The sequence below is a fragment of the Brassica oleracea genome, chromosome C8 (assembly GCF_000695525.1).
Source record: "Brassica oleracea var. oleracea cultivar TO1000 chromosome C8, BOL, whole genome shotgun sequence".
NCBI lineage: Eukaryota > Viridiplantae > Streptophyta > Magnoliopsida > Brassicales > Brassicaceae > Brassica > Brassica oleracea.
In genome coordinates, this window is record NC_027755.1 from 677,710 (window position 1) to 693,986 (window position 16,277).

At 32.6% G+C, this 16,277-nt stretch overlaps 3 protein-coding genes and 1 long non-coding RNA gene across 5 annotated transcripts; 1 reads left to right on the plus strand and 3 right to left on the minus strand.

The window, feature by feature from the left end:
* Positions 1-191: 191 nt before the first annotated feature.
* LOC106308366 (octanoyltransferase-like) lies at positions 192-902 on the plus strand. The gene has a single exon (XM_013745525.1). The coding sequence runs from the start codon at positions 192-194 to the stop codon at positions 900-902; it is 711 nt and encodes a 236-aa protein (XP_013600979.1).
* Positions 903-2,237: 1,335 nt separating this feature from the next.
* Positions 2,238-3,963, minus strand: LOC106310465. Of its 2 annotated transcripts, none has more exons than XR_001263791.1 (4): positions 3,543-3,963; positions 3,139-3,213; positions 2,657-2,952; positions 2,238-2,391 (listed from the first exon to the last, which is right to left on the minus strand). It is a non-coding gene; the product is annotated as an uncharacterized LOC106310465 (long non-coding RNA). The 2 variants fall into 2 exon arrangements; XR_001263792.1 differs by lacking the exon at positions 2,238-2,391 and adding an exon at positions 2,484-2,573.
* A 7,721-nt stretch (positions 3,964-11,684) lies between these two features.
* LOC106310953 lies at positions 11,685-12,367 on the minus strand. Its single transcript, XM_013748180.1, has one exon. The coding sequence runs from the start codon at positions 12,323-12,325 to the stop codon at positions 11,864-11,866; it is 462 nt and encodes a 153-aa protein (XP_013603634.1). The 5' UTR covers positions 12,326-12,367; the 3' UTR covers positions 11,685-11,863.
* A 3,027-nt stretch (positions 12,368-15,394) lies between these two features.
* Positions 15,395-16,171, minus strand: LOC106308367. Its single transcript, XM_013745526.1, has one exon. It carries the CDS (start codon positions 16,169-16,171, stop codon positions 15,395-15,397), a length of 777 nt encoding a protein of 258 aa, XP_013600980.1.
* Between the last annotated feature and the right edge of the window lie 106 nt (positions 16,172-16,277).

Here is a 16,277-nt window from a genome sequence, read left to right on the forward strand (position 1 = left end):
AGGTTCGATAAAATGCCTCATAGACCCTTTTTAGTACCAAAATACTATTCATGTTGATGTGCTGTCTTTAGGGTTTTGTATTCTTAACTCTAGCTTAGTTGCTTGTTGTAAAAGGTGTGCTGTTTTGGTCCCATTGCTATGTGTTTGGCTCTAGTAATCATCTTCACATGATCATGGATGATTTGCAGAAAATGAGATCCCCTAGAACCCTGGAGGTTTGGAAGCTAGGCACTGTCAACTACTTGAAATCACTTAAAGTTGAAGACAAGTTAGTCTCCGACAGAAAAGCTAATCGAATCCCCGATACCCTCCTCTCTCTTCAGCATCCACCATCTTATACCCTCGGAAAACGTAGAACCGATCACAACCTACTGATCCCTGAAGCTGATCTCAAGGGCCTTGGAGCTGAGCTTCATTATACTCAAAGAGGAGGAGATATCACTTTCCATGGTCCTCATCAAGCCATCTTATACCCCATCATTTCCTTACGCAGCATTGGTATTGGTGCTAGGAACTATGTAGAGACGTTGGAGAGGTCGATGATTGAATTTGCTTCAGTTTACCGCGTGAAAGCTCGGGCAGGACACAAAGGTGAAACAGGGGTTTGGGTCGGGGATAGAAAGATTGGTGCGATTGGGGTTCGTATATCCTCTGGAATCACTAGTCATGGTTTGGCCTTCAACATAGATCCTGATCTGAAGTACTTTGAGCACATTGTGCCTTGTGGGATTGCTGATAAAGAAGTCACATCTCTGAGAAGAGAGACAGATACTATGCTGCTTCATTCTGAAGAAATGATGATGTTGTGTGGAAGGAAGATCCTTCATTCATTTTGGACAACGAGGAGGAGGAGTATAAAGACTAATAGTCCTTCAGGTTTAACTCGGTTTAATCCGGTTTAACTCGGTTTAATCCGGTTTTGATTGAATGTATCTTACTTACTCTATGCAATTCGCTATTCGATTAGTTTGCTCTGACTCCTTCCAAAGGATTTTATTAACACAAACTTGTATAAATCTAAAAAGATGAGAGTCATCATAATATATAAGAATCATTGTTCCAGAAAACTAAAGCAAAGATAAAGAGTAGAACAAATAGAAAACAAACCATAATGCAGAAGGTATACCTAAAAAGAGAGAATAAAGGGGAGAGATGGAATAGATGAAGATGATGAGTGAAACAATGGCCATGACATGACTAAGACCCATGATGCCGCCTTCGAAACATTCGGGTAAGCTCTGTAGGAAGATGTAGACCCATAAAAAGCTACACCATAAATAAATGCTGCGCAGTAGAAACTGAAAAACACCTCGATCATGTGCCATTTGTGTGGAACAGCTATGCGAATTTTCGAGTGTTTTATATACAAAAATATTGCAACGTTTAAGGCTATCAAGAGTGCGCTCATGACAATGTCATAAATCACGAATTTGTTTAGCCTGCATCAACCCACCAGAAGAACGTATTAACTATTTGTATATACAAAAAGAGAGAAGCCTAACTTGTTAATACAATCGACTGTTATATAAATATAGTGATCACTTCTTATGGGACAACTGGTAAGAATCGTTTATGGGACTCACCACCATGGATGTCGCTTTTTGGTAATATTAGTCTGATTTTCATCGACCGTAGCAGCAGGATCCATGGTTTAGCTTTTTGGTAATATTAGTCGAAGTTAAGGCCTTTGTTACTCTTATATAACGAAACCTTTTTCTGTTTTACATAACTTTTACCTTATACGATTATCTAAGGGTTTGATTATGTCAAAGCTCAAAATGAATATTCTTTTTTCTCAACAGTTCTTATCTCCTCTGATTATATATTACTAGGGGTCTTAGCCCCGCGCAAGCACGGGGTATCATGTCGAGAATAATATTTGTATGTCGAAAATAATATAACATGTTTTTCTGGGCTTTATTGTTTTGTTTAGCCTAAACATTAATATTTTTTTTATCTTTGTTAAGAGTCTGAGTGGTTCTTGTGATAACTCAACTTTCTAAACCAATTGTTATAGTTCTTCAATTTTGTTGTGCCCCCTGATCATTGTTTTTTGCCGATTTGTTCTCTTACCACAATTTCCCGTTGACCATCAATTCCACCAACTCCCAAAATCATCACATTTTATTCTTGTCTAGACATATTTGTTTTTTTTTCTTCCTTTTTTCACTCTAGTAAAACATTGTGATATTTTCCAATGTATTTGAGTTCCACAGTTGATTCCCCTCATAAATGTAATGTGTTCTTATGTTGATCGTACATATATATTCCTGGCTATTAGCTAGGTAAAACATATCACATGTCCTGAACGCTTAGGGGTAATTTCATTCTCATGTTGAACACCATCCCTTGTGTCTCTCGACTCTACCACAGCCTCCGTTGTAAATGAACCTGTGAGAAAGTCATAACACATAGACATCTTTAATTTGAAAATCTTGGTATGTCCATCTTCTTTTTTTTCATTGCAATGTTAAAGGTTCGAGTGAGGGTCTATGGCTTTCGCGTAGTGGTATGGCAGTGTTCCCTAGATTTCATTTATTTTTTTGGTAGTCTTTTGACTATTATTATACTGTCTGCACATTAATCGGTTAATTATAAATCATAGATACAATAATATTGTTTTCTCAAAAAAAAAAAAGATAACAATATTCTTTACCTATTTTCATTAAGAACTATTTTTAGTCAGTCTCCACATTGTCCTTGTCAGTTGTCATATATGCAACCTCACCTTATCGCTGATTAGGTGTTCCGGTGCTTGAAGGTAGTCAAGCTGGTGGTTGTTCTGGAAGGGATGAATCAGATGATGAAAGAGTGGTTGATGATTTTGTAGAGTTTTGTCATCGGAAGACTTTGAAAACTCTGTGATCCAATGTTGAAGTTGAGACCTTCTTCTAAGATATGCCGATAGTGGTTGGCTCATGCAGCTTGGATGAATACGTTGACCAAAGAGCTCTGTTCAGAACAGTGGAGTGAGAGATTAGTTGAGAGTTAGTAAATCATTACATTAAAAAAATGGTATCTACAAATCGTTGTTATGAGTCAACATGCTACAAAGCCATGTTGTAGAGCACAAGGTGAGAGGGTGAGATAGATAATAGACTTGGAGTATTGAAGAGAACAATATAAGTACTGGCCTACCTTCTCTAGAATCGGGGTGGATATCAGGGAAAGTCGCGAGACTCACCACGCCATCTTTAGATTCCGAAAATTCACCTGCCAAAAGTCAGTAAAAAGAACGTCATTCATACCTCAGTTCTCCATGAGTTCTTCATATACCGCAGTGTTTCTTGCACTATTGAAAGATCACTACTGCCCTATGGCCTATACAAAGGGAATCACATGACATGTGGAAAAATCCTACGACTTTCTCATTTCGAATTGAGTAAGATTTTGCTCAAACTAAATTTAAATTCATTACCTAGACAAACATATTTGACATAATACATCAAAATAAATTAGATTAAAAGAACATAAAACTCAGATTGCGATCACTAACTCTACAGCTGCAAAAAGAGAAGAAAGATAACAAAAACAGAGAATACCAGAAACGGATGCGTGGCTCAAAAATCTGTTGGGAAGACCGTCCGAGATGCCGATTGTCTAAAGTGACGTAAGGCGCGGAAGCAGGAACGGTGACTAATAGAGGGCTGTATTTGATGAGTGCAGTTTTTTATGATGGGGTGTGGTCCGAGTTTCTAACCCTAAATTTATAAAGGAAGTTGACATAAACATGAAACGACCGGAGTGGGAATTACAGTGATGATAAATAGTGAGGTAAATGATTTGGAATTGAATGAGAAGTTTTGGATTGAAAACGATTTTTTAAGCTGTAGATGAAACGTTGGTCTTTTGGCTTTTCAGTGTACGAGCTTCTTTTGCTTTCAATGGCGACGATACGATTGAGGAAAGTGGAAGAATACGAAGAATAGTGAGCACTGGCGATCCTTTTTCTATGTCGACAAACTTTTCTGTGGGCTGTTTTCTTTTGAGTTCTTGGGTTATCATTTTATTTTATATTAAAATGAAAATATGATAGAGTAAGGTTTGAAAAGATTTAGGCTCAATATTTTTACAAAACATAGAGTTGGCGACTGGCGTAGACAGTTTAGGAAATCCATTTCATAAATCACAGAGCTCATTATTAAAATCAGATTTTATTGAGTGGGGACCCACAGATGCCGACGTGGCAAAAAGCAACCTCCCTATTGAACGATTTTCCAAGCTGAGGTGGATGGCCTAACTGAGGCTCATATTCTCCTTTTATTACTTGTTTGATTACACGTAAAAAGACTTTTTCCATCTATAATATTTTTTTTCTTTTAAATATTGAAATACAAAGTAAATAAAATAGTAAATTCAAATATCATAAAATATCTCGGATTATTAACTTCACAACAGACCATCTACTCTATTAAAATAGAGTCATATTTGAATTCTACCATAGCATGTTTTTAATTTTGGCCTTATTGAATATGTTGCGACTAAATATAAAAATATAGTTTTTATTAAATTCACTTTCATCTATCATCGTTAGGAGGATGTTTAATACACATTCACCTAATTATTAGATTAAATATATTACTAAACTTAAAAGTTTACACAAGCTCATCTGTCATCGTTAAGAGCTTTGAACGAAAAAGCCATCAACAGTGAAAATCAAAAGCAATTCTCGAGTCGAGATGGATTTAGTCTTAATATTTTCAATCTAAACAGGAAGTAGGGTTTTTAATCTAGATGTGGGAAGATCGATTGGTAACGTTTTCATTGATGGTTCATTATAAATTTTTGGTGCTTGGTTAAGTTTGTATCTGTTCTTTTGGGTGGCTTGATGGGTTTATTGTCGTGAAATTTAAAAGCTTCAGGCACGTGAAAACGTGGTGCGTGCTGGTGGTGGGCGTAGGATGAGTTGGAGAGACCTTCAACTTCTGGTTATAGCTCCTCATCATCCAACGTTCTAGATTAGTACTTTAATAGCTTATGTGTCTCTTCTACGTTATTCTTTGTCAAGGATTGAGTTTTCTTTTTCAAGTTTAAACACTACATCAAATAAAAGACAAGAGTTTCAGATGAATTTAAAGTTTATGATAATTTACAGCTGGTGACAATAACCATGTGTTATTGGTTAGTGCTTACTATATATCCAATGAGAACTCGGTACCAGTTATTCAAAAATAGCCAATTAGTTTTTAGTTTATGTTTAATTTGTCATCTTGCTGTAGAGATAGCTTTAGACTATGGCTGTTGCGAAACTAAATGAACTACTGACCTTGAAATATTTATTTGGGGTTTGTAGAAGAGACGGCATATACCAACAGGCAACAGCATCTTAAAATACCCAACCCACAATATTTTATACACTGAACATATTATAAATAAGATTTGTATTGTTAAACAGATTTTTAGTTTAACGTTTTCAGGAATATTTTTATTTTATTCATTTCCTGTTTTTGCTCTTTTTATATGTAGAATATATTAATTATATTCCAACCTTCCCGAAACAGTTGAAGAAAGTTGTTCACTATTAATTTATTCACTTAATTAAGTTTTTAAATAACTAAATTAAAAATAAAATGTCTAACATTGTTATTTGATCCAAACCAAAAACCAAAATAACTAAATTCAAACCATATTCAAATTCAAAAATAACTGAACGATTAGTATATTTCTTGAACCAAATTCCACATCCGAACCGGAACCAAACAAAAAATAATACAAATCTGGAAACGAACCAAAATTTATAAAATTTTATTAAATCATAATTTTTAATTTTAAAACATAAATTATAAATATAAATATAAATAATTCCGCGCATCGCGCGGATCAAATTCAAGTTTTAAACTAATACAAGGAAAAAGAAACACAATGAAACGAAGGAAACTAGATTAAGGATGTTTCATTTGATCATGTTTATACATTTTTTATTTTGTTGGTAAAAACATCTTTATATATTTATCATCACAATCATATATTATCAAATCATTTCCATGGGAAACATTTAATTTTTTTACCAAGCTTGCATGGGCCATCAGGTTTGATTGTCCAGTTAAATTTATAACCGTCATCTTGATCTCTCGGAGCATCAAATATATCAAACTGCTTGACCTGATTGTTCCATTGGAAGCTGCAAAAGAACAATGTTGTTTTCCATATATTTGGCTGAAATGAAAAGTGGTAATCTGTTTTGGCAGCCACCATGTGAACCCCCAAATCGTTATCTTTGGATTTGCAATGAACCGTAAGAACTGGACCTCCAAGATTATTTGTCATCGTGAGGTCGGTCCGGGGCCAAAACGGTGGTAACTCATGACTCAGACCAAACAAAAGAACCATGATCAGAAAAGCAACACAAAATTTTGGTGAATTTCTCATTGATGCAGGATTTCTCAATAAGATTGTTATACTTGAGTTGAACTTGGGATGGCTCAACATATTCAGTCCATATATATAGCGGTTTCGTAGTAATTAAGAAAACGTTTTCTTAAGAGTAATAAATTAATTATTAATGAATTTTGACCCAAAAAAACACGAATTGAACAAGGGAATTAGTCAAAGAGTAATAAATTAATTATTACTAGGTCTATCTTGTAAAGTATGTCTGTGAAACTTGTCAGTTGTCACCCAAAGATACATGCACAAAACAAAGTGTTGACTACAAAATAACAAAATCTATACTATTAAAAGGACATCATCCCAAAAATTTACGATACAAAAATAGTTGGACCTATTTATTAGAAACTTGACAAACTAAGAAAACATAAATATATACATACGTTGACTATTACTATGTAGTTATCTAAACTATTAAAGTTGAAGTACATTTAGTACTTAACCCTAGCTTTTTCTAAATAATTACCATTGAATGCCACTAACATTTAATCTAGAGCTATTATTTCGAAACAATATTTGTACCCTATTAATTAAACTAACAACTATCATTTGGTTAATTATTAAAGGAAACGTTGATTGAAAGCATATATTCTCATTTATAGTATTTATTTTAGAAAGTGAATATTTGTTTATCACATAACAATAGCTATCTCACGTAAACGCATATACAAACCGGTTAAAATTTATTTGACACAAAAAGCCTTCATTTGTTTTACAAAAAAATTGGTATTCTGACTATTTCACATTTGGACAATGAAACCATCTATATCACTCATGTAGACCTGTTTATAGCTAAGATGGTTTAATCCGGTTTAATTTAATATTTATCAATTTTGTTCTAATCTTAACCCAATTTGATATATGCAAAACATATATTTACAAAGTATACATTATAACTTTGTAAGACTTTTTGAATTTCGTAGTTTTTGAGTCTTATTTGTGGAAATAAGCTATTATATGTTAAGAAATTAGTTGCGAAAAATACACACACAATTTATAGACATTTCTGTGGTTATAAAGATATTAATAATATATCAAGAAGTTAATATATTTTATTAATTAATTTCAGTCTTATATAATTGCTATATTTTACTGTTTCTTTTCTATAAAAGATAAATATATACGGTTTTGGTAAGTTGACAAAACAATTACGGTTTGGGTAACAACGATTTGGATAGTATGTTATTATTTCTCATCAAAAAAATCGGTCTTAATTACATCCATATTTAAATATGTGCTACTAAAAAGTTAGAATATTCATAGGATATCCAGAATACATTCCCTTCAATATAATAAAAAAAATATTATTTGTAAAATTAGTTACCATCCATATTGGGAAAATTTTAATAGTTGAGTATTTGAATAGGATGTATACATCATTTTCTTAAATACCTAAATCTCATCTAAACAAAACAAATAAAATATTTTACATTTTCTATCTATCTTAATAAAACATTAGTACATTTTATTTGACATAAAATATTTTATTTTCAAAAGATAGATTTATTAATATACATAAATATAATAATTGGTGCTTTAATTAATAAAATAAATACATTAAAAATGTTACTGTAATTAAACATTATTAATTGACGAATATGTTATATAAGATATCACTTTAACGGTTTTATATCCAACCGCAATATGAGAAACCAAAAAATTATAAACAATTAAAAACCATCGACCTATCATAAATGTTATATATTAAAAATCGAACAAACATCTATACAGACATATTAAATATATTGTAAAAATTTCATATATCTATTACATTAAAACAAACACCCGTGCGGGTGCACGGGTCAAGCTCTAGTTACTATTAAATTCATTGTCTTTTATCCTATTTTTGTGGACAATTCTACCTAACTTATACTTCTATTTAATTAAAATATAAATTATATTATTTTATTTTTACTAAGTCCATCTATCTAACCACATATATGTAATTTATGACATATATTATGGAATTCTTTTCTACTTTTTACTAAATTTATTTTATAATAACCAAACAATCACAAAATCTTGATAACACATGTTATGACATTTTGTCGCAATTAAGATAGTTAATCAAATCGTTTTTTTTTGTAAACCCGTGTGTTGGGATTCAGAAGTAGATATGTTAAAATGGGCTTGAAGCCCGCGGACTTAAACGGGCTGACCCACGACTGAGATCCGATTCGATTCTGCAAACGGATTGTTGTAGGGGATTCAGAAGAAAGGGCATTTTAGTTGTTTGTTTTCATTAAATGAACTGCGCGTATTCCAATACTCAACAAATATTAAAAAACCTTAACAAACTAGCAGGATTAACCTCTGTTCAAAAACGCGGACGCCTAGTCGCCTAGGTGCCCGACTACTCGCAACTCGGCTACCACCCGAGGCGATTCTAACCAAATCGGTTAACAAAATCGCCAACTAACTAATTGGCCCAAGAAGCCGATTAATCGGCCCAGTTAATTGGGATAAATGTTAAACTGCGAAAGTATTTTAGTGGGCCTCATGTGAAATCTGAAGCCCATGTACTTTAAAGTTCACATAGTATGTATACTCTATATATAGAAGTAAGATTTTTCCCCTCTTTTCTTTTGCAAGCGATGTGGGACTTTGTCCATGAACACTAATAATACGAAAATAAATAAGTAGAACATACAGGTATCGAATCCAAGTTGTTTGGCGCAATACCAAATGTCTCAACCGCTAGGAGACGAACGAAGTCTTTGCTTCAGTACTCATATGTTAATATATATACACATAATTACCGATTAATTTATGTTCCAATTATATGATATTCATTTTTGCTAAGAATTAACTTTTTTAAACCAATAAATTTAAATTTAAATTTAAATAATAACATACAAAAAACTATTACTTTCTAACATATTTATATTATATATTTAATTTAAATATTAAAATAAAATAAAATAATAATTAAACTAATCTCCGCGTATACCTCGATTAATCCCCGATTTTTTAGTAACTCGCTAGGCCCGAGGTCACCGGCCGACTAGCGCCTAGCGTAGTTCCGAACATGAGGATTAACTAAGTGGAAACTAATACAAGAAATAAAAGAAAGAAGCATGAAAATAAGCCAACTAAACCTGAGGAGATGAACTAATTAGGTAGCCTTCAAGACCCTGACCCTGAGGAACCCCAGGCTTGATCGCCTTAATGGTGCACCTATCAAAACCTTGGTCATTGCTTCTCCCAGATTGTTAAGCGCTTGTCCACAGTGGTGAGTGAGATGACTGCTGCTTCAGAGGGGTTGCTAGATAGAGCAGCGATTAAGTCCTTAGTTTCCTTGTCTTTTATCATCTCCAGAGCTGATTTCTCTGACTCCTTCTGCTGGTAATAAGCCAGGACACAAAAGACAACCACTGTGATTAGGGGTGAGAATTTTATCCGATACCTGAACCCGTATCCGAACCCGATCCGAAAAACCCGAACCGAAATCCAAACCGAAGTAGCAAAATACCCGAACGGGTATTGAATTAGCAGAGATTAGATATCCGAACCTGAACGGATAATATCCGAACTCGAATGGATATCCGAAGATAACTGAACATATGTATTACTAACCTTATATTTCTAGTTTATATCTCTCATTTTATTAAAAATATTTATATTGATACTACACATACTTTAAGTTCATATAATATACATATAATTACAGAGTAAATGATTTGCTACTCATTTAAAATGCATATCAAGTTTTTTGTTTCAAGAATTAACAAAAGTTACATCTGAAATTTAAAAACAATAAACAAATTAGTGTCTTTTTAGTCTTAAAATGTTATGTCCAAATCTATTAATCATCCAATCTATTAAAAATAAAAAAATCAGTTAAGTGAAATTTATAGTTTTAAATACAAAAAACTTGAAAAATGAAATTTTAATTTTTTTCTTTCAAAATATAAATATCCGAACCCGATCCGAAATAACCGAATCCGAACTAAAAAATACCAGAAACCGACCCGAAGTACATAAATACCCGAACGGGTTCTACACCTCTATACCTCTATACCCAAAAATCCGAAATACCCAATCCGAACCCGGACGGGTACCCGAAGGCCCACTCCTAACTGTGATGAAGAAACACGCCACAGCGAAGGCGGTGGAAGCCTGAGAAAAGATGATGCCCATCAAGCACCAGAGAGATGTTAAAATGGGTTTTGAAGCCCGCTGGCTTAAACATGCTTAGTATAAATGGGCTGATCCGTGACCGATTTATTATCATGTAGAAATAAATGGGTTTATACAGGCTGGCCCGTTTAAGTCCGTTTCGTTAATGGGCATATCCGTTTCAACAATATGCTCAACCAACATTTATCAAATTTAAAAAACAGTCAAAAGAAATGGTTCGATCCTCTTATTTTTCTTTCTCAAACCAAGAGATCCATAAATCATGATCCAATGCATATATAGATATAAATGGTCCAATGAGACCAATAATTCTCTTTTTTTTAATCTTCAATTGAATCACTGTTCACAAACTCATGGTTGGTGCATTGTGTTTCTTCCTCCAACCTTCATCCTTTGTTCCTCTTCTCTTTTTTTGAGTGTATGGCTAGTGCATTTTTTTAGTGAATTGTGTTTTGTGGACAATTTTTCCATGCATCTCAGTACCTAGTGATCAGTGGTTCATTTGTAATTACTTACAAAACAAATGTTAGTCTATTGTCAATATTCTCCAGTTAATATAGAATGGATTAAAAGTTGACTAAATTTTTTCACACTAAAAGATAAAGTATGAATTTGAATCATAAGAAATGCAATTAATTACCAGTTATGTAGTTTTCATAAATTTTTGCATACAAACATAATTGTCACCTTGCTATTACGTTTGGGATCGAAAAACTTTACAGATCCTTCCTATTGCGTCGACATTTGTCAACTTGCTATTACGTATGGAAAAATTGGTTGTTTGAAATACACAGTGCCTTACAGCTGGCTCAAATGTGATTGGTTAGTCAATATTTGAGTAAAATAGTAAAAATGTTTTTAGCTGGTTACATCTTCGGCACGGGTAAAGTATCTATTAGTTTTTTTTTTACGGTTTCACTATATACCCCTAACTTTCAATATCAGACACATGTTGGATTGATTCATTTGAATATGTGTATGTGATTTGTTGATATAATTGCATACGTGTTATAATTGCATACGTGTTATGAATGAGTTTGAGTTTGATTCTTTATTTTGATGTATTGGTTCTAAGTTGTTATGAATGAAAAGCAAGTAATTTCAGTGAAAAAATAAATATTGAAATACCTTAAAGTAAATAAAATAGTAAATTCAAATATCAAAGAATATCTCAGATTATTAACTTCATAACCAAACATTTTAAACTAATACAAGGAAAAGAAACACAATGAAACGAAGGAAACTATATTTTTTATTTCGATCATCTTTATATATTTTTTATTTTGTTGGTAAAAACATCTTTATATATTTATCATCACAATCATATATTATCAAATCATTTCCATGGGAAACATTTAACCTTTTTACCAAGCTTGCATGGGCCATCGGGTTTGATAGTCCAGTTAAATTTATAACCGTCATCTTGATCTCTCGGAGCATCAAATATATCAAACCGCTTGACCTGATTGTTCCATTGGAAGCTGCAGAAGAACAATGTTGTTTTCCATATATTTGGCTGAAATGAAAAGTGGTAATCTGTTTTGGCAGCCACCATGTGAACCCCCAAATCGTTATCTTTGGATTTGCAATGAACCGTAAGAACTGGACCTCCAAGGTTATTTGTCATCGTGAGGTCGGTTCGGGGCCAAAAAGGTGGTAACCCATGACTCGGACCAAACAAAAGAACCATGATCAGAAAAGCAACACAAAGTTTTGGTGAATTTCTCATTGATGCAGGATTTCTCAATAAGATTGCTATACTGGAGTTGAACTGAAGTAATTTGGGATGGCTCAACATATTCAGTCCATATATATAACGCTTTGGTAGTAATTAAGAAAACGTTTTCTTAAGAGTAATAAATTAATTATTAATGAATTTTGACCCAAAGAATACACGAATTTAACAAGCAAATCAGTCAAAGAGCAATAAATAAATTATTATTAGGTCAGTATTGTAATATGTGTTTGTGAAACTTGTCATTTCTCACCCAAAGAGACATGCACAAAACAAAGTGTTGACTACATAATAACAAAATATATACTATTAGAAGGAAATCATCCCAAAAATTTACTATGCAAAAGTCACGGGACCTATTTATTAGAAACTTAACAAACTAAAAAAGAATAATATATATATATATATATATATATATATATATAACTATGTGACTATTACTATGAGGTTATTAATATTAAACTCATCGTTTTTATCCTATTTTTGTGGACAATTCTACCTAACTTATACTTCTATTTAATTAAAATATAAATTATATTATTTTATTCTTACTAAGCCCATCTATCTAACCACATATATGTAATTTACGACATATAATATGGAATTCTTTGTTACTTTTTACTAAATTATTTTCTAATAAATTTTTTTTTTACCAAACAATCACAAAAGCTTGATAACACATGTTATGATATTTTGTCGCAATTAAGATTGTTAATAAAATTGATGAAACAGTATTGTATAAAAATATAAACCATTTTATATCTATTAAATCATACACCATAACATTACATGATTCCTACGCTAAAGACTTTTCTCTTTGTATGTATATATAAATATTTTTTTAAAAATTTTTATCTATTATTAATTTAGAATATCAATATAATATGATAATATCTATCAGTTTTTGAAAAAATATTCCTAAATTTATGAAAAAAGTTTAAATCTCACTAATGATAATTTTGTCCTTTGATCTTGGGCTTATAAGATAGATCTAAATGGATCAGAATTGCAAACAATAATGTAAGTTAAATGGTGAGAGGTTAGATTTGATTTTTACATCCGTGGATCATGAGATAACTTTTTTATAAAATATTTTGGACTCCAATGTGTTATTTAAAGGATCAATTTTCTGAACATTGTTGTATTCACATATAGTAGAACTCAACTTCTTTACATTATCAAAAAGCCTACTTTAATTTAACTTCTTTATATAACCCACTTTCAATAGTATTATGTATAAAATATAATGTAGTTCTATAAAACTAAACGAACTTCAAACATATATTTACAAATTTCCGAACGGGTATTAGGTAGGACTTGTACCCGAAGAAAAGTCCAAAAAATTCAATAATTACTTTAGCCTAGACTCGGACATGAACCAACCATTTTTGAATCGGTTCTGGTTTGAATTTTTTAGTCTGGATAGACTGTCCAAACCTATAAAAACTAGAATATATTATATCTTTTCAAATTATGTTTTAAATAATAAACATGTGTTTTCGAAGCGCGGGTTAAAATATAATATTCATTAATGTTTGATTAAGAATTTATAATTGTTTTTATAAGAAGGCAAACTCCTACAAAACACCAAAAAATAAAATTAGTGTAATTTTATTTTGTATGAAACAATAGAAATGAATCTTAGTTGCTAAAAAAATGGAACAATAGAAATGACTGCTGAAAAAAGCTTGGTGCCCTTACTCCCAACAAGTTGCTGGTCGGGATCGTGAAACTCTCACTCGAAAAGTAAGCTGGTCCTTGTTTGGTCTAGGAACCAGGCTATCTACCGCTTTTAACCCTGTTTGCCTCTAGATACCTCTTCCAATACCAGGACAAACAAGCAAGTAGTTCTTCTACGGACCTGGAGGTACTCCTTTAGCTGCACTTTCAAGGGATAGCTGCAATGGTTCCCTCCACACATCGGAAGTATGAACGATGCACAGAGTCATACCAGTGATTTGGAGGAAATCTCAAAAAACAATAGAAATAGCATCATTTCACTAAATTTGATATTTTGTGAATTATGTTACACTAAATTTGGTGTAATACTATTAATCACACTAAATACTAAAATAATATTTTTATTACTTTTCATTTAATTATATGTAAACTAATATTGTTAATTATTCCTAACTTATAGTTATAAATAATTACATCCTAGTATTTTTCATTTTTATTTTGACATTACTAAACATTAAAATATTATTTTATATTTTCAGTTAGTAATACAATTAAATGAGTGTTATTTTGAAATTGTAACAGAATAAAAGTACTTTTCATATCAACTAAAGTTTACATAAATAAAAAATAATATATAAATTAAGTAAAAGACAAAAATAATATTTTAAATAAACTGTCAACTGTGGAAACATAAACTTACCAAATTTTAACAAATAAAATAAAATAAAATGAGATAAATATAATTAGTCAACTATAAATAATTAAAGTATTGAATTATTAAACTAAAAATTTAATATATAACATTGTTTTGGTTTATAGTTTGATGTAATGGTTGGATATGAAAAATAAAATTCAACACCAAAACACCAAAATTTAGTGTTCAATTATGATGAGAGTTGCCTTAAGAAATTTGAGTTCAAATCCTAGTGAACGTGATTTATTATAATTTAATAAAAAAAAATTGCCATAATGCAAATATATAAGACAATTAGTCATAAACTTTTATACAACAGTTTAGCGTGATGTACTTAGAATCTAACAGCTGACTTATCGGTCGAAAACATAATAATTTGTCACACTGACAGCCCATTTGCTAATATTTGATTTGTTGTTTCTTAACACAACTTTAGTTTGATCATCTTTTCCTTATGCACAATCGAAAGTATAGACTAACAGTATTCAGGAGTAACAAAGTATATATCTTACTCGAAAGCAGCGAGGCTTACCAAATGAGACACCAAATCTTCAAGACATGAAAACTGATTCAGTAAACTCTTTTGAAACTTTTCACCCTCATCTGAATTCATCTCACTTAAACCTTCGTTGATCCTCTTTATTCCCTTCCGCAATAACTCCACTCTTCTGCATATTCCTTCTGGAAGTTTTCCTTCTCTTTTTTTTTGGTAACACTTGCTTTTTAAATTAGAAAATGGCCTCAGGCCCAAAGTGGTTTTAGCCCATGTATGGGTCACATACACGAGAAGGAAATAGAGAGAGTTTTGCTAAACGATCCGCTTCCACATTCAGCGATCGGTAGAGATGAGAGAACGATATCTCGACAAACACAGATGAGATCCTTTGGATATCTTTGACAATACCAAAAATCTCTTTTACCTGCATGTCGTTGTTGATGGCTCTGATGAGCGTTAGGTTGTCAGAGAAAGCTTTGAGCTTTTGATGCTCAAGTTCCAATGCAGAGAGGAGACCAGATCGGAGCGCAATTGCTTCCGCTACTAGTGGTCTGGTGATCGATTCAAGCGTAGCTGAACCATGGCTGAGGTGAGTTCCGTTTCCATTAGAGAAGATCCAAGCGATTCCTGCCCGTTTTGATCTCTTATCGTATGCCGCATCTGATCTACATGTCGTGTAGGTGCCGCTTTCACCATTGTTTCCTGTCGATCTTCTTGATCTAAGTATCACTTTCTTCACCGATTGAATCTGTTGTTGTGCATTGTTCCATTCTCTTCCTAGATTCAGAGCTTTTGTCGCTGTTTCCATAGGTGATAGAATCTGATTCTCAAAGACATGCAAGTTACGAGTCGACCAAATTGCCCAAAGGACCCAAGGGAGGACCGTCGTTGCAATCCCTGATGGAGGCAAACAGACTGCGGTCCTGAATTCAACTAGAGCTTGCTTGAAGTTTATGTCCGTAGCTAGGTGAACTACTTGTCTCAGGGGGATTAGCTTCCAGACTTCTTGGGCAAAAGGGCAAGAGAAAAAGGTGTGCATCACCGTTTCACTACCTTTACATTTGATACACTGCACATCTGAGTTAATTCCACGTTTTTGCAGTTGTTCTCCCAGCGGTATGGCTTCGTTGATGATTGACCACAAG

Bases quoted from the DNA above. Each gene is read 5' to 3' on its own strand.
- LOC106308366 (XM_013745525.1), top strand. From the start codon at position 192: ATGAGATCCCCTAGAACCCTGGAGGTTTGGAAGCTAGGCACTGTCAAC.
- LOC106310953 (XM_013748180.1), bottom strand. From the start codon at position 12,325: ATGTTGAGCCATCCCAAATTACTTCAGTTCAACTCCAGTATAGCAATC.
- LOC106308367 (XM_013745526.1), bottom strand. From the start codon at position 16,171: ATGCACACCTTTTTCTCTTGCCCTTTTGCCCAAGAAGTCTGGAAGCTA.